Source organism: Zonotrichia leucophrys, chromosome 7 (assembly GCF_028769735.1).
Source record: "Zonotrichia leucophrys gambelii isolate GWCS_2022_RI chromosome 7, RI_Zleu_2.0, whole genome shotgun sequence".
In the NCBI taxonomy this organism is placed as follows: Eukaryota; Metazoa; Chordata; class Aves; order Passeriformes; family Passerellidae; genus Zonotrichia; species Zonotrichia leucophrys.
The window spans coordinates 22,589,318-22,609,610 of NC_088177.1; the positions used below are offsets into that span (position 1 = coordinate 22,589,318).

General features: G+C 36.3%; 1 protein-coding gene across 4 annotated transcripts in view; it reads left to right on the forward strand.

The window, feature by feature from the left end:
- Positions 1 to 20,293, forward strand: part of SESTD1 (SEC14 and spectrin domain containing 1) — a 49,965-nt gene that overhangs the window by 2,773 nt on the left and 26,899 nt on the right. For 2 of the 4 annotated variants that reach the window (XM_064717963.1, XM_064717964.1), the window contains exons 2-7: positions 364 to 426; positions 1,103 to 1,205; positions 9,173 to 9,252; positions 12,520 to 12,628; positions 15,595 to 15,685; positions 17,568 to 17,681. In XM_064717963.1, the coding sequence (XP_064574033.1) occupies positions 9,198 to 9,252; positions 12,520 to 12,628; positions 15,595 to 15,685; positions 17,568 to 17,681 (369 nt within the window). In that variant the 5' untranslated portion in view covers positions 364 to 426; positions 1,103 to 1,205; positions 9,173 to 9,197. The remainder of the gene's footprint in view (positions 1 to 363; positions 427 to 1,102; positions 1,206 to 9,172; positions 9,253 to 12,519; positions 12,629 to 15,594; positions 15,686 to 17,567; positions 17,682 to 20,293) is intronic. The other 2 variants (XM_064717965.1, XM_064717967.1) reach the window with 1 other exon arrangement.

Here is a 20,293-nt window from a genome sequence, read left to right on the forward strand (position 1 = left end):
GTTGTATTTTCAATTTAGCCTAAAACTTCGTGTACGTTACCTCTGATTGAAAGCATACCACAGGGATTCTGGTTCTTGTTACTTTCCCACTGCTTCCGGTGCTGCCTCAGGAGCATTGCCTGCTAACTATAAACAATGTTGATGTCTACCATATGTTTTGGTAGAAAGTGCAGGATTCCTGCTGTCCCACTGAACTGAAATGCCTAGCTTACTAGTATTTGTGAATATACAACAGAAATGTTGACTCCCCTATCATATAGCTCTGTAAGAAACTCTTGTTTTCAATCTCCAAGGAAATAAAGTTTTAGATTGAGTAGCAAAATCAAAAAACATGGTCAAATACTTTTTCATTTAAATTTACAGAACCCGGGATCTGGAGCTCAAACTTGTAACCCTAGCAGACAGTTTTGCATTCCAGTACCAATGGTAAGTAAGATAGGTCTCTTCCAAAAATAAATCTTTATAATTTTCATACATTATATTTGGTTCTTATGAAGCTTTGATACTGATGGATATACTGCCTAGAACATCATCTTTGCAGCTGGTTTTGTTGAAACTTACTTAGGCTTTAACTCACGCCTTCATTAATTTACCTGCTTCAGTTTGTTTTTATTTTGTGGCTTCTAAAAAGTCTTTAGAAGGCACTATAACATAAACAAAACTGATAATAAAGTTAAATTCCATTGTTTGGCCATGCAGCTCACAGTGCAGCTTGTGTTCCTGTGTCTCTCACGTAGTGGTAGTGTCTCACAAGGAGAGGAGTGGCTGCAGATGTGTTAGAGGGTGTTTAAGCATAAGACTGGAGATAAGTGAATTCTACTTTTAAGAGGGTTCTTGGTAGTGGGTGAGAGTAAGGAAAGAAGTTTTAATAGCATCAAGGTAATTGCTGCTCTGATGGTGTTGATAAGCTTGTGCTGGAAGATAAATGAGGGACTTGGGAGCCTTGATTGAGCAAGTAGAAAATTGTGTTGGCAAAGCTTTTTGCTCTTCAGACTAAATAAGAGTGAGAGATTTTTGAAGTGAGGATAACATTACAGCAGATGCTAAACTCAACAAGGAAGCGAGTGAAAATCAATCTGGAGTGTTGTTTTCCTGTTTCCAGGTGAGAAGATGAACTGCTGCATTTTGGACAAGCTGAAGTTTGGAATGCTGGGACGTAAAGAACCCATTAAGAAGGAAATTACAGTAGTTGAGAGGAGATGAAGGTATGACTTAGGGCTTTGCAGAAACAGTAATTCAAGGGAGATAGATGTAGTAAGTACGTGAGAATTCAGAGCCAAGATCACTTTTTGTGATGTTGGCAGAGTGGTATTTGAGATGTGTTCTTAGTGAGGTATCATGAGGGATAGGTGTTGACCAGACCAAGTAAGGCCAAAACAAAAATGTGTTCCAAGAATAAGGTAAATGGGTTTGATGTTAGCTTGATGTTTTGGTCACTAAATTATATCTATGGCAGAACTTGAGACCTCAGTGCAGGTTGTCTGTTTCTTTCTGCTGGTGTTCTGTTTGCTAATTCTTTCATTTTGCACTCTCACTTATAATAGTATCATTGGAAAATGTATGAGTGTTGCATCTATGGAGGATGTTCCAGGCAGCAGCTTAGTGAGCTTGATTTTATTTTCTCTGAAGCATGTGACCATTTATGTATTGGTTTATTGGTTTATTTGTTGCTAGTGGAAGGCTACATGTTTTATTTTGAGGGGGTAGGAGAGAGGAAGAGTTGTTGTGATTACTGCAGGTGGTTGCTGTGGCTGATTTAATTTGTGATTTGCAGTTGAAATGTTCGGAATTTTTGATCTGAGTGCAGAATTTTTAATCTGAGTACAAAAACTGAAGACATCCATGAAAGTTAAGATTTATTTCTCCTGTACCCACTAATTGAAGGATATCTTAGGTAATTATTTTATTTCTGAAATATGTGAATAAGGTATTTATTTACGAGATCTGGAATATTTCAGTCTCTTCTACTCTCATGTTTGGTTAACATTAGCAAAATTTTCAAGTTATTTATTTCTTATTGAGGGGATTTTTATTTTTACCCTTACCATGGATACTTTGTGTATTGTGCAGTGAGGATACAACAGTAATTTTTAATTTTTTTTTTAAGGCAGAGGAAATTGTTCAGGGTGTTTCAAGGTCTGCACAAAATCATGATCTTGAGCTGATAAATTTTTGGTCAGGTAGCAAACCCAGAGCTTTAGGGATTTGTAAGTGGACTTTTTATTAGCCCCTTCTTCATTGTCATCTTGTTTTGGTCAGTTTCCTCCACTCCAAGAAAAGACTGCTTTTGTGTCTGCTGCACAAGATGGCTTGCAGTGTAGGGGGAGCATTTCTTTTTGCTTCCACTCAGTGGAGTGTCACTATGCTGAGCTGGGGATTGAATCCTGGGGCCCTGAGCCACATGCAATTGTAACGAAGCCAAATGTGTGTATTGTTATGAAGTGGTAGATTGTTTTCTTATATAAGTGTTGCAAAAAGAACAAGAAGTTCTAATCTTGCACCCCAGAGGAAAGTGGTTTTTATTTGTTCCCGACTGCCAGCAGTTGCACTCATCAGTACAGCTGTTTGTCTTTTGACTTGGCTGCCCATGGCCTGGACAGTCCAGTCTCGTTCCACCCACTGTCCTAGTTCATTTTATGAACTACTGAAGGCATAGGAGCTTTCTGATCTTTCATCACAAACTGGTTTTGGACAGTTCCTTAAAGAGCTGGTGATAAGGTATTTATTTTTCCAAGCAGCTGTGACTTGTATGTTGATTTGGTTTTGTTTGTTGGGGGTTTTGTGTTTGTTTGGTTTTTTCTTAAGAAAAGGGAGCTAGGAGAGAACTAGTTTTATTTTACTATCTGTAGGTTATTTTTCTTCCCCTACCCTCATGAAGTATTTCTGTGGTAGAAATTGCAATCCATGTGATTGTGTACTATTCCCACTGACTTTTGATTAAGGAAAATTTTAAGACCTAAAAATTAGAATTTTCTTTTAATGAGTTTTAGCACAGTCTAATGAGGAAGAGAAAATATTTTGGCTATACTTTGAGTATAGCATTTCAATTGACATATTGCTGTGTAGAAAGTGGTGGAAGAAGCAGCCTCTCAACTTGCATAATTTTCTGTATTCTGTGGTTACTTGATAGTGATGCAGCTTCTGCTGGTTTGGCTACCTGTTGTAAGGGAAGGAGGCTGTGAGGTAGATTGGTCTTCTGAAGCTGGTGGACAAGCTGTAGGGTTCTTCAGGAAGGTAAATGGTGTCTCTCACTGTATGTGAGAGAGTGGCAAAATGTGGCAGGAATATTGCATGAAAGGGAATATAGAGATGCATCCAAAATCGGTGGCTTGTTGTCTCTACTCTTCTAGATTAAAGAGGTCTGAAAACTGTTATAACTTAGCATAGGCCATCCGTGTGGCTTGGACTGAGGCTGGAAAGGGTTGGAAACTCTAGCAAGCTGACACTTTTGGTGCCTCATGGTGCAGCATCATTATGAGTGTGTGCATGTGTTCCTTTGGGCTGGGCGAGTTTGCTCTCTGAGCCTGGCCTGGGAGTGCAGTTCTTTGAGAACAGAAGTGCCCATTGCTGCACAGGACCCTGTGGCCCTGTTCTGTGGAAAGACTGAGGTGTTGGTATTGTCTCGCAGCTGTGCATGCAGGTGTTATTGTGCATCCTGAGTTACATTGTTTCTGTGCTTGGTACGCTTCCTTTTTTCCCCTCTGGCCCTTGCTTGAAGTCTGAGGAAAAGCTCTGCCTTTGTGTGAAATGAATAGCTGACTGTGATCAAAGTTAGAACTCAGACACACAATGACTTTTTCTTCTCAGATGGCATAACCTCTTACTCACCTGTTCTCCATTTGCTGGTTTGCTATTCATTATATTGCTCATCGCTTCCTTTTGTTGCTTGTCTTTTTATTTCACTTTTCACAGAATGCTGAGGGATTGAAAAAGGATGGGAAATGAATATGGAAGATGAGATAGATAGAGGAAGTAGTGAACGGACAGTTCTTTTGAATTCTATTATTAACTTTAGTTAGAAGACAAGATTTGAACTTTCAGATGAAAATGGAGTGGAATTGGAATTTTTCCAAGCTTAAATTTGTTGTGGCTGTGACAATGTGCTTTTGAATCATGGTCTAGCATGCTGTTTACCCCAGCTTTAACCCAAGTCAGAGCACATTTTCAGTGTGTTCTTTGAACTGCCATGGCAAGTTGCTGAGTTAGGGTACATGTATAGTGGAAAGGGCATTGAGTGGTTGCATCTTGCTTTAGAGTTAAAGCACCTTACATACTCGTGAGATCAGTCTGTGTTTTTTTATTTTCTGACTTCTTTAGTGTGAATTAGCAGGTTAAAGAAGATCAGAAATATTTTTTTTGTGTACAATTTCAGACATAGTATAAAACTTCGGTGGGTTTTTCTGGATGGTTTTTACCGATAGTAAAAAAGTAAAAAATGTGGAAGTGGTTGAAAAGGCAAAAAATTTGATATTCCTTAAATATCTGAAGTTACCTTTTCTCCTGAGGGCTCTAATATTAAATATTTATTAGTGCTGCTCATAATATCTTAAAGAGTAAAAACCAAACACTGCATTTGCATATGTGAGCTGATGTTCCTCTATCAGGTTTTATTGTTATTTTTCAACTGTCCAGCTGAATAGCTGAGTTCCAGGTGCTTTTTAATTGAAAACAACATTAACTAATAAATATTTACAGCCTTTTTCTATTTTTGGGACTGGTTTATGCTTCTCAAATTACCCTGGGGCATCAGCCCTGGAGACACCTTCGTTTGTAGTCTCTCTTTGTACAACTTTGCTGTGGGAGAGATGACATCCTTTAATGTAGCTTTAAAGGAAGGTGAAATAATAATCTACATAGATAATTGCGATACTCAGCTTTCTCCCTGTCTTTTACATGTGGATTTTATTTCTGTGTGGAACAGATGAACTAGTTTTAAGCTGATTCAGGGAAAAAGAGGGTAATGGTTTGTGGGTTCAAGTCAGTGTCTGAAAAAGCCTGTGTGCTGGCCTCAGAGAATGAAGATGTTAATTTTGATGGTCTGCAATTCAAAAGTTGATCTAAAAGAAAAAAGTGTTTTCATTCTACATGATTTGAGGCCTTTTTTCCTTTGGTACTTCAGAATGTCTATTGTTATTTGTGCTATTGTTTGTGCCTGGACTTGCAAGCTGCTACAGTTTTGAACCTAGCTGCCCATCTGCTCCTTGGTTATTTATAGGCAGATTTGTGGAGCTCCTTCTAATCCCTCAAGTCTTCAAAAACATTAATGAATTAAACATCACAATACTCTTGTAAAAAGAGAATTAAATGGAGAAACTGAATGGAGACTAAAAGAGGATAAATGACTTGCTGAAAGCCATATGTATATTTCATAGCAGAACAGAGAATAGAAACCAGATTCTTTTTTTCTTACTTGTAGTCCTGTGCTCAACAGACCAGCTACATGCTCTTGTGAGATACATGCTAAAGGAGTGAAGAAAGAACATGTTCTCTGAATCTTGCAACAGATGCTCATGTGCAGACTAACTCATCCCAAGACCTTGCACCATATATTGAGAGTATTAAAGGTTTCAGGTCTAACAGGCATGAATAAACATGTTACTATTAATTCTCATTAAGCCTGAATTTGTTTTGATTGTTAATGTTTTAGAACAGTGGTTTCTGCTGTGTTGCTTAGAAAGAAAACACCTGTTACCTGCGGGAGAGCTTCTCTCTGGCATCTTAGTTCCACTTGTCCAGTCAACCTGTCCCTCTTCCCCATCCTTAATAGACTTTTACAATGGCTGTAAACAGGGTCTGGACATTGGTTCTTATTTAATTTTTTAATTCAATGGCAGTGAAGATGGATAGCACAAAACGCAGGCAAAACTTTGCATTCATCAGAAATTTTGCACTTTGGTGAATTACACATATTATTTATTGTGTGTGAGTTCTTTTGATTTTTGGCTGGGTGGTTTTTTATTGTATTTTTGTTTGTTGTAGGTCATTGTTTGTTTTTGTTTAGTTTTTGTTGTTGGAAGAGCTTCCAAAATTTTAGATGTGTGGAGTAAAACATTGTAATTTGCAGTTGTTCCAAAGTCTAGAAATGGTGGAGGATCCAGCCTACTAAATTGTGATTTGATTTCACATTGGAGTGCAGCCTGAAATATTGTTTTGCAACTTTTACCTGTTCTGTAATTTTTTTGAACTATTTGTTTACTATTTCCCATTCTCTCCTTCATGTATACATGTTTCATGTTTCTATGTAAGAGAATTTTCTCCACAAATAGTATTAGTTTTTGCTTGTCAAGGGGATTGGAAGAGTTCTCTATTTCACTGGGATGCCTTTCAAAGATTTAAGTTTTAAATACAAATATTATGCAAATTTAGTGTTGCCACCTTCTTGTGGAAATCTTCAAAAGAATGAATACATTGTTGGAGGCTGACCATAACTATGTTGATTTAATAACCTGGAAGCCTATGTCATTCTAAACAAGTTCAGTGAGGTTCTTCAAAGTGTATTGAATGAGTCCAGGAAACATGTTAAGGAAAAGAATTACAAGTTCTACAGTTTGCTATGTGGTATTTTATGGTATGATGGCAAAGTAGGTTCTAGGTGGGCACACAGCACTCTACATTGTTTCTGAAATTCAGCAAACAAAAGTAACCTCTTTATTTGTTTAATATTTGTAACATTTCAGCATATAAAAGTTGTCTTTTGATTTGTAAGTGACTAAATGCAGCTTCCTGAAGTATTGCACTTTCCTCTCATGAAATCTGTTCTCTTCAGTGCTTTTGTTTTTCTTCAGTAGCTTTTCTGTGTTTAATGAAACCAAATGGGTTTTTTATCGATGAATAGACACTGAATCTATTTCTTTCAGCTAAATAATGGTAAAATATTGAGCAATAAGTCACTTTTTCCTCATGCTAAATTGAGAGCTTGATGGAAAATTTTAGGACCCTGTCATTTTGTCTTTCTTCAACAAATTGAAGACTTTGCCTATATTTTGTAGATCTAAATACATTGCTAAGGTGCAAAGCAGTGTACCTTTTCAAAACACCTTCAGTAGTTCCTATTGAAAAGTAAATGCCAGCTTTCTTGAAATGGTTTCACTTTCCGATATTAAAAAAAGACATTTCGTTTAATTTATCCTGAGACTCTCTCAACATCAAAAACAGAGAAGGATGCTAAGCCTGTTTTTTAAGCTGAAGATTTTCTTTTTTCTGGTATGTTCTGATAACCAGCTGTGGTGGGAGTTTTCTTGTAGATGAAACCTATCAAAGCTCTCACAGAAGAGAGGCAATTGTACCCTTCAGGAGTTTATGGAACAAAGGCTAGGTGTTTGGAATTACCAGCAGTTGTTCTAACTGGTCTGACTCACCTCCCTCCACTCTGAACAGAAAGCTTCCTTTGGTTCCAGGAAATACTGAATAAAAGAACTATTTTGATCCATGGACAGTGCCACTACTGTGGCAGAAAGCCAAGCGATGCTTTCATATTAAATAAATAGGTCTTTTCAGAGCAGCAGAGAAACATGTTCCCTGGAGTCAGTAAGCTGATGCAGACTTTTGTTCCTGTGTGAAAGTACAAAGATAATGAAGTGTGTGTAGGTTTGAACTTCCTTTATTGATTATAATAAAGAGGCATGTGTAATAATTTGGAAATGTTACTTGGGGAGGATGGGGAAAAAAACATTTAGGTATGTGTTCCACATCTTGAAAAAGGGAAAATAAAGAAACTGCTGAAGTTAAAAAGCTTACACAGAGTGGTTTGAGAGATAAAAATGACTGCCTGAATAATTCTGGAATTTTGTGTTTTATGCAACAAATAACTACAAATCTTTGTCTAAAGCATACAAGAAGCTTTAATAGAATGCTTTTTTGAGTAGTTGTTCAAAGTGCAGGCTGTCATGGGACTCAGTTTCCTGAGAGAGCTAAAAGTTGTTTGTTTCCTTCTGTAATACATGAAGTGTGAATTCTATATAATTGGCAAAAATTGCGCTTCAATATGGAGATTTTGGAATAAGAGGTGAGAATGAACATTGTGACACATTACACATTGGAATAGGAAGAGACAGTAAAAAGCTGTTGAAATGTTTTTTCTTTTTTATAATAATGTGATAGTTCTTTTTTTGTTTGTTATGAAACTCATTGTTATAACATGAAAAGGAATAACTATTTTACCTCAGGTTATTTGGATTTCTCTGGATTTTTTGTGTTTTCTTTTTTTTTTTTTTTTCCTAAATAGTTTCTAGTTTTTGTTCCATTAACTTCCCCCATGCTAGGAAAAAAAGTTCTCTTTGTGTGCATTCTGGAATATCCAGAGGGAGAATTCCAGGTTGCAGTCTGATGCCCTGGGCCTGGAATGGGAAAAAAAAATCGATTTTGAGCTGTTTAAATTTTGACTGACATTGGCACATATCTTGAATTGAATATCTCTGAGCAGAATTAGATTTTCTAATTATATGGATTGATCTGTGGAAGTAGGACCTCAGAAAGTTCCGAGCAGATGCCAGTTCCTACTTTGTGTTGGCTGGAAGAGGAAGTTGCAGTTCAGCCATCCTGTGGATTTGTCAGGCAAAAAAGCTTCATCATGGTGAATTGCAGTTCACAGTGCAATAAAAATTGCATGAGGATAAGGAGGAGGCAAAGGAAGCAGGAGCATTTCTGGGTATAGATTATGGGTAGGATGTAGTTATTCAGGCTGTTGGATGTTTCTCTTCAGCTGAAGCCCTGCTAATGGCTGGGTAATGGCAGTGTCCTGACAGAAATGTAGCATAACATATTTAGATAATTATTGTATTCTTGGTAATACCAGACAGACTGTGCAGAAACACAGCCTTATTTGCACTTATTTTACATCTGAATGAGCAAACAGATGACCTACCCGAAAATTAATTGCAGTTTATTATGGTTGGGAAATGGGATTTTATATAAATTATCTTGTTGTCCTTAGTTGAGCTTCTGCTTTGGTTTTTCTTGTTGGACTGTTTGTTCCCCCCAGTGAAGGAAAAGAAATCTTTAATTAAATGTTTGTATGAATAATGTCTATAATGGTGTTTTTTCTTAAGTTTTTACAGTATTTTAGATTTTGGTTACAGTGTTCTGTTTTCCTTAGAAGAATACTAAAGTGTAACACTGTGAAACACTGTAACTGATTTCCCATGCCTGACAACTTCAACTTGTTGTGTTTCAGAGCTGCGAAAAGTAGCTGCAGTAGAATGGAAGCGTCGGTAATATTACCCATTTTGAAGAAAAAATTGGCATTTCTTTCAGGTACAATTTCAGTTTTTCTCAACTCATTCTACCCTGAATACTTTGGATAGGATATTTAAGTTGGTTATTTGCATTTGCTGGATGTATTTAACAAAAATGTGTTGTTGGTTAGTGCTTTGTCATATTCCAAAAGAATCTCTGGAACTCTATCTAGTAGCCATGGTGTTGGTGTTTAGGACTTGTCTTTGCTGTCTCCTTAAGCTCAACCTCCAAAATTTTCAAGAAGTTTCAGTCTATATGTAACAGACTGATGGTTTAATAGATATTCAAAAATAATTCTTGCTGGTTTTAGAAAAAGAGAGTGAATATTTTCAGGATTTTCTGTAGAAAATTTTTCTTTACTTTTCACCTGTTTTTTCTCCAGCATAGAAACACATGGGAGCAGAATTAGCCATGCATTGCAACAGTTTGATTATTGCCAATAAGTTAATTCAGAGAAAGCTGTAATTATCACTGTATTTATTAAAACTTCCTGAATCTTATGTTGAAGATAACTTTTTCTCCTCCCTCTGCAGAAAAAAAAAAAGGAAGTCCTTCAAATGGTGAAAGACAATCCCTTGCTGGTTTCAGTGCTGTTGTAGGCAGCTGCGTTAGTTCTTGGTGTTTGATTGTCTGATCTAGTGTTGGTAGGTAACTTACAGAACACTTGTCAACTTCAAAAACTGACAAGTGTTGCCATAAATATTCTTCTGGTTTAGTTTATTTTAGTATGTTTTTAGCCAGTCTAGTTTAGCCTGCTTCAATCACCTGAGAAGTGAAACCTGCTCTTTTAGATAATGGAACTTATTTTGCTTTAAATTTGCCCACTGTCTCCAACAATTGCAAATCTAACAATTCCTTTTTAAAAACAAACAATCAAATCCCTAAAACTCAGCTCACATTGAAGCCTGGGATAGTTCTTCCACAGTAACAGCAGATGTGCAGTGAGTTGGTTGTTCAGCATTATATTGCAAGGGGATATTCTCATTAACTAGAGTGCATTTTCAAAATGCTATTAAAGCTGCCTGATCCGTTTGGAAATACAGACATTCTTAGTGGAAAGTAATTTATTGAGTGGCATTTTCAGTGCTAGGAACCATTTTGGTTGTATGTATTTCTAAGTAGGTTTGATCATTTTGGAATTGATTAGTATTAATGGGTGCTTTAATTTAATGAATGATAAAGCTTGATGCAGAAGGATTTTTAGCATTCTTCAGTGTAAGCAAAGTAACTTGACAGCCACAAATCAGTTCATCATGTCTCTTTACATCAGTTTTACTCTATACTTTCATAGTAGTTTCATTAATAATTTAAAACATATACTCAAAAAAATAGTATTTTAGGAAAGTCCTGCAGTGTGCTGAAGTCTGTTGTCATTTTTGAGTTAAATTGGTATAAATAATGTTTTTCTGGAAGCAAAACAGTGGTTTCTAATGGAAATCCATGGCTGGGGTAGTTTTCATGCTGATAAGTCATTACACATAGCACAGAAGAAAAGGCAAGCTCCTAAGTCAACAAAAAGCCTTGAACAACCACTTTGGTGCAAAATGAACTAAAAAAATTCTTTCTTTTTTTTCTTCTTTTTCTGCTTTTGTAATGCTCTCAGTTGCTTTCCTTAGCAGTGTTTACAAGGTGGAGGAAAAACCTGTCAGCTGTTACAGAAGATGACTTGTCATGAAACAATAATTTAGATAATTATTCTGGTCTTTTTGTGAAATGTCAAGAGATTATATTTCTGGGACTTGGGTTGTGCTTTGTTTAGTCAGTTCAGCAAATGCTGTTTAAATCCAAGCATTTTCCCTTTTTCTCTGCTTCCTCACTCCAATTTTCGGGCTTTTTGCCATTCAGAAACAGAAGGGTGGACAGTCTGTAAATAACTGTTGCTGTAGATTGTTTCTGCTGGAAGCATCTGTCCATTTGTCCGTTCTCACACAGCACCACTCTTCAATTCTTCAGTTTAGAAATACAGTTATTAAAAAGTGTGTTGCTGTTTTCCTGGAACAATTGTCTCACAAAAGAGAGGAAGGGAAGAGAGCACAGCTACTGCAGTGGACCACTGAAAGCAGTAGGTTCTTAATGAAAATGTTGAAAATATCTGTGTATCAGTGGATCTTAAAAATTCCAAATTTAGAGTGTTTGCACAGCTTTGGAAACAAGGAAAAAAAGGCCTGTTGCAATTAAGATTGTAACATATGTTGTGTAAACAGTGTTTGTTCATTATCTTGCATGCACCATGGATGGGGAGAATTCTTATCAAATTATGTCAACATATGTGTATGAGTCTGCAAGCATTGCTGTGCTTGTGCCTTTTCTTGTTTCTGCATGGCTGTTACTATTCTGTAAAAAGTTGTTTTTCCTGATTAGATGGAACTTCAGTTCTACTGAAGAACTTTAGGAAGCAACAGCATAATTTATTTGCTTTAGCCATGTGAAAAACAGTTTGAAAATAAAGATGTTCTTAGATTATGGGAATTCACTTTGATTTTTACCCAAATAAACCTGTGATTATAGATGTCTTTGTACAATTTTTTCTAAAATATAGACAAGATTGTTTAGTAATTGACTCCTACATGTGCTTAAGTATGTTGTGGTTTTGGGGTATTTTTCCTTAATAAAATAGATAATTTATCAAAATTTACTGTTTCTAATATTGTTTGTATAAGTTTTACCAGAAAGGTTTGAAAATGCAGATGAAGATTAAGGCAAGCAGTTGGAAATGCATATCTTAATTGTAAGATGACTGTTAGCTGTTTATAAATAGGTCTAGAAATTGTTCTGTGTTTGAAGGAAGTGCCAGTTGAGGGCATGTGCCTTGGGCAGCCTGTGTGGTACGAGATCTCCTGTAGCAGTCAGCTGGGCTAGGAAAGTCCTCCTTTTCCAGGAGCTCCAGTTGGAGCTTCTGGGGGCACGCTCAGCTTGGGAGTGGACTAGGTTTCTGATAGGCTGGTAGTGTAGAGGGACTAGGAGATGCATTTTCATAGTATAATGTAAAAATAAAAAAAAAAATGCTTCTGGAACACTTGACTTGTGTTGTTTATATTGAAATTATTAGATAAAAAATTGTGACAGCTGTGGACGTGGGCTATGCTCTGATGCCCTGGTGATGTTTTAAATATCCATGTGGTGAATGAACCTTCACAGCTGAGGGGTGAAATATCAGTTGAGGTTTTCACAGCAACTTTAAAGATTGCTTTTACAATGAAGTTTGAGACCACTTAACTGCAAAGTATTTATTCAGCTTAAACCTCATCACATTAACTTTGTAATTACTTTTTCTCTCTGAAACAGGAGGGAAGGACAGAAGAAGTGGCCTCATTCTGACGATTCCATTATGCCTTGAACAGACGAGCATGGATGAGCTGAGTGTCACACTAGACTATCTTCTAAGTATACCAAGGTGATTTAGAAGGCATTCTGTTCACAATGGTTTTTTTCCCAGTAGTGGAAGGAATCTTTCTATTGTTTTTAATTTTATTTGCTCTTCTTTACCAAATTAATTTTATGTAAATGTTTGTTTAGAATGTGATACTGTCTGAGTTAGAAACACACATCCCAATAAGCTAAGGGATATGTACTAAGGCTTGTCTGTGTCCTTTTGTGTCCTTGTGTTCTCCTTTCTTGGGATAGCTTTTTTCATAATTTCTTTTTAATGACAATGTGCTCAAATTGCTAAAGTAAATTAATGAGCCATTTAAACCAAACTCCCAAACTTGCAAGGACAGCATTGCCCATTGTCCTTTCTGTGCTACGTGCCTAAACTTTGTAGCTTATAGGGCTTCAGTGTAAAAGTGCACTAAGTTAAAAATATACAGTCTTAGTGAAGTTAGTGAGCGGCTTGTGGTACTACTTAAATGTGCTGCCTAACAATTTGGGTATCCTGTCATCCTTAGCTTGCTGTGAAATCATTGTTGTTCAATGCTGTGCATGTGCCACTGAAAGCTTATAGTGACAGTTTTTGATCCTGGCTTAGTTACCTGTATTTCTTTTTTCTTAAGATCTAGGGATTGATCTTTATCATATTTTTTTTCTGTCATGTGCCACTGCTTTATGAAGAAAAGGAGCCTCTCAGATGCATGTTTGTTTTTATATCTTTTCAAATCTCTCTTCTGGAAACAGAGCAACCGTGGCATAACTAAAGATACGCAGTGTACTTTGCATGTTTTAATCTATAAATGTTTATAAAACACAGTTAAGGGATCCAGTGTTGGGGTTTTTTTGGTAGATTAGACTTTTAAAAATCCTGATTGGTGAGAGAGAAGCAAAGAATAAATTCAGGTTATTTAAAAGTAAAACATCAGGAGGTATATGAAGATACTGCAAGGCATTTTAGTTGTGTAAGTTTGAGGGTTTTTTAAACAGCTTGTTGTCTTTTGTAAAGTGGTGAAACACCAAATGGTCATCCACACACGTCGTGTCATTGACTTAAGGACTTGGCTGTATTTGTGGAACAGATGCAGGCATTCTTGTTCTAGTAAGCATTCATTATTCCACAGTCTCATCCTGATGTATGTCTTTACATACATTAGTGCAACAAAAACTGTCTAAAAGCTAAACCAAAGTGCTCTTTGTACTCAATAGAAACTGGGAAATCTATCTGAAAGTGAAGTCAGTGTTCCCACATTTAATGCTCTCTGTCAGTTGTGGAAAAAATGACCTCTCTCTATGGTGGCAGTATGGAAAAATCATTGTCAGTTTGGTCCGCATGTTGTTTTTCAGTGGGAAATGCAAACTTTGGCCTAAGCACTTCTCTTTTTTTGTTCTGGAAAGACTTGCTGAACAGTGTTTGGGGAAAATAGGGCTGAGAGGAGGGATATTGTCCCAAATCCAGATAGCTGTCCAAACATTAATACTACTTTTTTCCCCAAGTTCTGTGTGTAAGGTAACATAATATGTTTGACTTTTAATTCAGTTCTGTGTGGCATATGATGTAACTACAACTGGTTTGAGATCTACAGTCTAGTGTGGATTGCTGGCTGTGTCCAAAATTGGAGAGGCATAACTGCTGAAAGTGTCTTGGGTAGAATTTCTTTGGAATATGTGTGTAAAGCCATTCTAAAATTTCAGACAGCTTATTCCTAGTGTTGAAGTATGCTGGTATGCCTTTCTTTGATGGTATTTAAAATTCTCAGATTCTGAAGAGATCTGTTCAGAACTGAAGAATAAAAGTGGTAACATTATGATGCTGTCTGTTCCCACTAAAGTTTGCTTCCTTTGTTGTATTCTCTTTATTGTGGCTCAAAACACCAAACTTTTTACTTTTTATTTTAACTTACCTACAAACACTTGCATTGGCTAACCTTTCTGGAAGTGGTAGGTCACTTCTGAATTGGATTGGTTGTGTATTTTGTTGGGTTTGATAGGGTTTTCATAGGGTTAGTAGTAGAGGGGCAGATACTGATACTGCTCGATTCCAGTGAGCCTAAGGAAGTCATGTTGCAAGATGCTGTAGTTACACTCTTCACCTCATTCTTCAAAGCAATTCTTTGGTTTTTGATTGGAAATTGCACTAGTAAAGCCCGACTCTTCAGATTGCTTCCAGAAAAATCATATGTGTGATCTTAGATGTTCCTTAAAACCAAAAACATTCGTGGGCTGTTTAAATAGCGAAGTTTAATTATTGTTTCCTAAATCGGCTAGTAAAATGCCTTTTTTCCTCTCTTTTTATTTTTTTAAACTTCAAAGTGAATTTGTCTGCTACCCATACCTGATGAAGCTCAGCGTAAACTTGAAATAAATAACAGTTAATTTCTTGTTGTGAAACATAATGCTTACTGTTGCATGCCTTGTTCTTTGTAAGCTAAGATCACAGAAGTAGCTTTGTTTTGTAATTGCAGATTTAGGAAAGATTACATAATGCTTTCCTACAGCTCGTAAATGTCATGGATTTTATTAGCTTATAACTTTGCCAACACAAGAATTTTAACCTGGGACATGATATCTAGTGTGGTAACTAATGTTAAACCATGGGCTCACTTGCAAGTTCACTTCTGGATGCTCCTTGTAAAAACTGACATCCCTTTGTCTTCCTTCTGACAATGTAAATTGTTCTCTTTTCTGAGGATTTTGTCAAGTTAATAGTTATGAGACCTTTTCAGAGTTGCTACAGTTTAAAGAAATACTTGTATTATGAGATATACTTCAGTCTACTGAAAAATTGTAATTTGTAATATCCAATAATATGCTGGAGCATTAAAATTGGAAGTTATTTTATAAATGAGTAAACTTAAGGTTTATAAGACAGTGTTTCTCTAAGGAAAAAACTGTAGTTATATTTCACAGGAGGCTTGAAATCTGAGGTTGGCATGGTATGACACTTGTTAGAGTGAATTTTATGTTTTTCTAAGTGGTTTTTTTTTCTTTTAGTGAGAAATGTAAAGCTCGAGGATTCACTGTGATAGTGGATGGCAGAAAATCTCAGTGGAATGTGGTAAAGACAGTTGTGTTAATGCTCCAGGTAAATAAATATTTATACATTCATAGTTGACTGATCAGTTTTATGGATGTGTACCCAATGGCTGTGTTATTGTAGAGACAGTAATTTCCTTAAAATGTGGTTCTGTGATGAATTCTGTGGAGCAGAAAGACATTCTGAAAAGCAGATGTTGCATCTCACTAAAGTGAGAGAAAAATTCTTTATATGCTGAGACCACACAATTGTAGATCTCTTTCTGAAATGGAGGTTTAGTTAAAAAAGTGCACAGGTATGCTCCTGGCATCACCAGCTATGAGCAGTAGGAATGTGTGCAGGGCTGCAGTTCACACTGATATTGCAGCTGAGCAGGTTTTGATGCAATATATGCTGCACTGCTTGGGTTCCTTTGCAGTAGGGTATAGTTGACTTAGTTGTGCATCATAGTTCAAACCACAAATTATGTTCTGTGGACTTCAAAAAGTAGGAGAAGAAAAAATGTGACAATTTCCAATTAAAAATATTATTTTAACTCTTCAGAACTGTGGGCTTACAAATAGAGTCTTATTTCTGGTGGACAGTATAAATTATTTTTTGGTCTCAGTGATCCAAGAAAATGTGAGATACAGCATTTCTAACACTTTAGAACATTCAGACTACTTCCTTTCTTACTGCACAGATGGTGCCTCTTAAGCCTCAGAAAGTGTGTCAAATAGGAATAATTTCTTTTTTTTTGTCCTGCTGGGTCATTGTTGCTTCTGGGTTTTGAAGTCTGTGTCAAGGTGTCTTTCACCTATTTTTGACTAAGATGATTTTCCTGTTAATAGAGTATTTGAATCCCTTGTGTTCAGATTATGATCTTGACTGGGTTTTGGGTCAGCCGCTGTGTGGTTGTGAGGTTCAGTGGGAGCTGCAGATAGTGGGGAAGGTCAGCTCTTTGCCCAGGCTCTTATTTCCCTGGATTCCTGGCAGCACTCATCCTGCCTCTGCAAAGCGTGCAGAAACATGGGCTGCTCATCTGTGTCTTGAGTTTGAGAAGGAAACAGTAAAGATTTTCTTATGTGAATTGATCACTTGTGCAGATCACGTGAGATTTCTGTCTGCTTCATCATTTGCTGTTCTCAAAAATACTTGTGTTCAAAATATTGTCTACTTGTAAGTAGTTTTTGCAGATGTGTTAAAATGGTGCAAGAATGAATTATGTTTTTTTCTTGCTGATTTCTTTAACTTCTTCTGAATTAATTTTTTGTTAATAAAATTAGATATTTAAAGAGAAATCCCATATAGCTCATGAGTTTAGAGTAATCAAGAGTATTTTTTTCTTGATCTACATTCAGTGTGACATGATAAAATCAACTTAATAGTTGAAATTACTGGTTTAGTCTGAGAAATGTTTTCCTGGTAGTATTTTAAATTATATGAAATGTCAATATTCAACCTGTTCATTTTAGTCTAAGTAAAATGTACTGAAGAAGTATAGGATATTATCTTGACATGTAATCTGATAACAAATATACAATTTTTTTCTAGCTTTCTGATTACAGTTTCCTTCTACATAGAAGATAACATTGGTGGAAAGCTCTGTTTTTAACATTTCTTCTTCTTTTTAATGAACTACCATAAATTAAATTAAGTCTAGCCAATAGTTCATTTTTTCTGTACTAACACAGCATAGATGGTTTGTCCTTAGGGCTGGAAGTAAAGAGGTTATATTTTCTTTTCAGTTTTGACACTGTTTGCTGTGAAATCTTGTGCAATGTTACGAAGCAGGATGGAGCAAATATGTGATGTAGATGAAGCAGACTTCAATTTCTGTCTGCAATTTTTACATTCTTGTACAGATGATGAAATCTAAGTGGAATTCAGTTCTGTGGTAAATGAAGGTTTAATCTTGAATGTTTTCCTTATTTTTTCATTTGATTTACAGAATGTTGTTCCAGCTGAGGTGTCACTTGTTTGTGTAGTAAAGCCAGATGAATTTTGGGATAAGAAGGTTACACATTTCTGCTTTTGGAAAGAGAAAGATAGACTTGGCTTTGAGGTATGTTGAGCTTTTGTCTACTTCAGTCAAAAATACTGTTTCTAAAATCCTGATGTAATTGGATGACAACTAAAGTGTCTTTAAAATAGCTGTATTCCTGATGCTTTGTGGATAACCTTAACAAACCGCTGTGGCTTTTTAACTTTTTCCATTTTTAATGAGATTTTCTTCATTGAGTATTCTTAACTTAAAAATGTGTGGCATTTAATTCTTTGCTTAGCAAGAAAATATATGTTGTGGGTGTTTTGAGTCAGAAACAGTTGTACGGGATTTAGTGTGAAATTTTTCATGACTTCTCTAATAGGCTGTAGAGATACATGGTGTATGGTGTCTATCAGCTGTAACCATTCTGACAAATACCTTGCTGGTGTTGCATGTATCTTCTCTGATTTTCTGAGTTCTTTGACATAGGAACAGGTTCTAGATTCCTTGCCAAATACAAGCTGACACTGTTCTGAGTTGTGAGGCAGAGTGTGTACGAGAGACTACAAGTTAATGTTAGCACTTCCCTTGTTATCTCTGTCTGGGAGGTTAATGGAAACCTCAGTTTTCCCTGTTTTTTTAGAAAATATCTGTGTCATCAAACTTTCCACTCATTTTTTAAGCTAATCTTGTTTGAACTACAGCAGGCATGTAGCATGCAGCCCAGTCACAGTGCCTTTAATCAAAAACATGAGTGTGGCGGTGCCCACTTATATAAACTAGCATATTGTTTGGAGCCACATCCAAGATGACGATTTAAAAAGCCTCTGAACTAACCATCTGTACTCAAAACTATGATTTAAGAGCTGCTGGTTAGAAAGTGACTTAAGTTTGCAATATTCAGTTTCACACAGATCTTTCACAACATAAGGTAAATGTCAGAGTCCAGAGAGCAGCAGTAATAAAGGCAAAGCCCCTCTTTAGAAGATGCTACTGTGTGATTTAGGCTCTCTCTTCCCAGCTGCACTCCTGTAAATAAAGTGTTTGGGTAAGTTCAGGAAGTCTTTGAAGTTGTGATATGGAAGTATGTGACATAGTAGCAGTTAATGTATATATGATGGGGTTGCTAGTTCAGAAGTTAGTGCTTCTGGAAGATTCTTCCTGGGTTTTTCTTTAACATGACTCAGCTAGAATGCATTTTTAGACAAATAAGTAGAAAGCTTACAGAAAATATATCAACAAAGCAAGGATAATTTTACATTATAATAAAAGGACTTTTTGTTTCACTTTAAGGTTTGGCTAGCTGTCATTAAATGATAATCCTTTAATTTAGTAATCTTAGTAATTTTATAAAGCATGTTCTGTGCTAGTAATCACGTTGGCATTGTTGGCATAGACTACTGGAATTATGTAACCAAACCTTTTGGTTTCTGTTACTTGGTTGCCGTCAGGAAAACTGTTTCAGTAAAAACGACCCACCTTCTCTGGGCTCCAAATATTTGTGTCACAGACAGGAGTGTATCTTTCCTCTGTTCCAATATGTGTGCAGAACCCTGATAAGGCTATGGAAGGCTCCAACTCAGGCACAAATCTACAGCTGCATAATTTTGCATTACTGGCAGTAAAAACAAACAACACCCAACTCATATTTTGGATCACAGGTTAGATCTGTGTAACTACTGGGGAAATTCAGGATTGGTTTTGTGCCAGTGAAATAATTATGAACTAAAAATTGTAATTAAAATATGACATCTTTTTATTTACTTGGGTGTAATCTCATTTTATTTGAAGTAAATGCTGTGTAACTGTAATTTCTTATGGGGCATCACATCTACCTCCTATTTCCTCCTACATGCTCTGTTCTTAATACGTTGCTTAATATTCCCATATGAAGCCATTAATCACAATGTCTTCCTTTTCAAAGGCAGAGATCCTCTGCTTCAGAGTGAGATGTGGTGATGATGAGTTGCAAAACACTGAAAGTAAATGTGGGAACTGAGATCAAACAGTACTGGGTGGATAAGTACAAAGAGGTGGGCTGATTCAGCTGAGTAAAAGTTCATATCTTTATTTCTGGTTAGTATTAGTGTTGGTTTTGGACCTGCCTCAGGACAATTCCCATTTGTCCTCCAGCAGAACTTTCTTCTGTAACTTCATTCCTCCCTTATTAGCAATCAGTTCATGTGTTAATTGAAGCAGTTTTATCTGATCCTGTGCCATGCTTCATAGAGGAGAGTTGTCTGAATTGTTATAAAGCTGTCTTTCAGCTGAAATGCTGCACATATGACACTGTAATACTTAATACTGTTAATGCTTTAAAAGATTGAAAAACAGGATTTGAGTGTAAAAATGGCTGTGTTTTAGAGAGTTGGGAAGTGGTGCTTTTTGGTTTTTTATTAATATACTCTACATAGTAATGTGAAACAAATCACTCTTTTAGTAGATGTAGTGTGTTGTATTTGAGAGTGAGCTTTTCTTATGAGACCAATGAGTGTAACTGGAAGAAAAAACTTACCATAAAAATAAAAGAAATGTACAAATTTGTACACAGCGCAAAATTACCTGTAGATGGGTGGGATTATTTCACACATGTCAGTCATTTAAGGAACTTAGAGGAAAAATAATCTCTGAGCCTGATTTAGATACTAGATCACTACTTTGAAAATCAGCTTGTCAGGATCAGGAAAGAA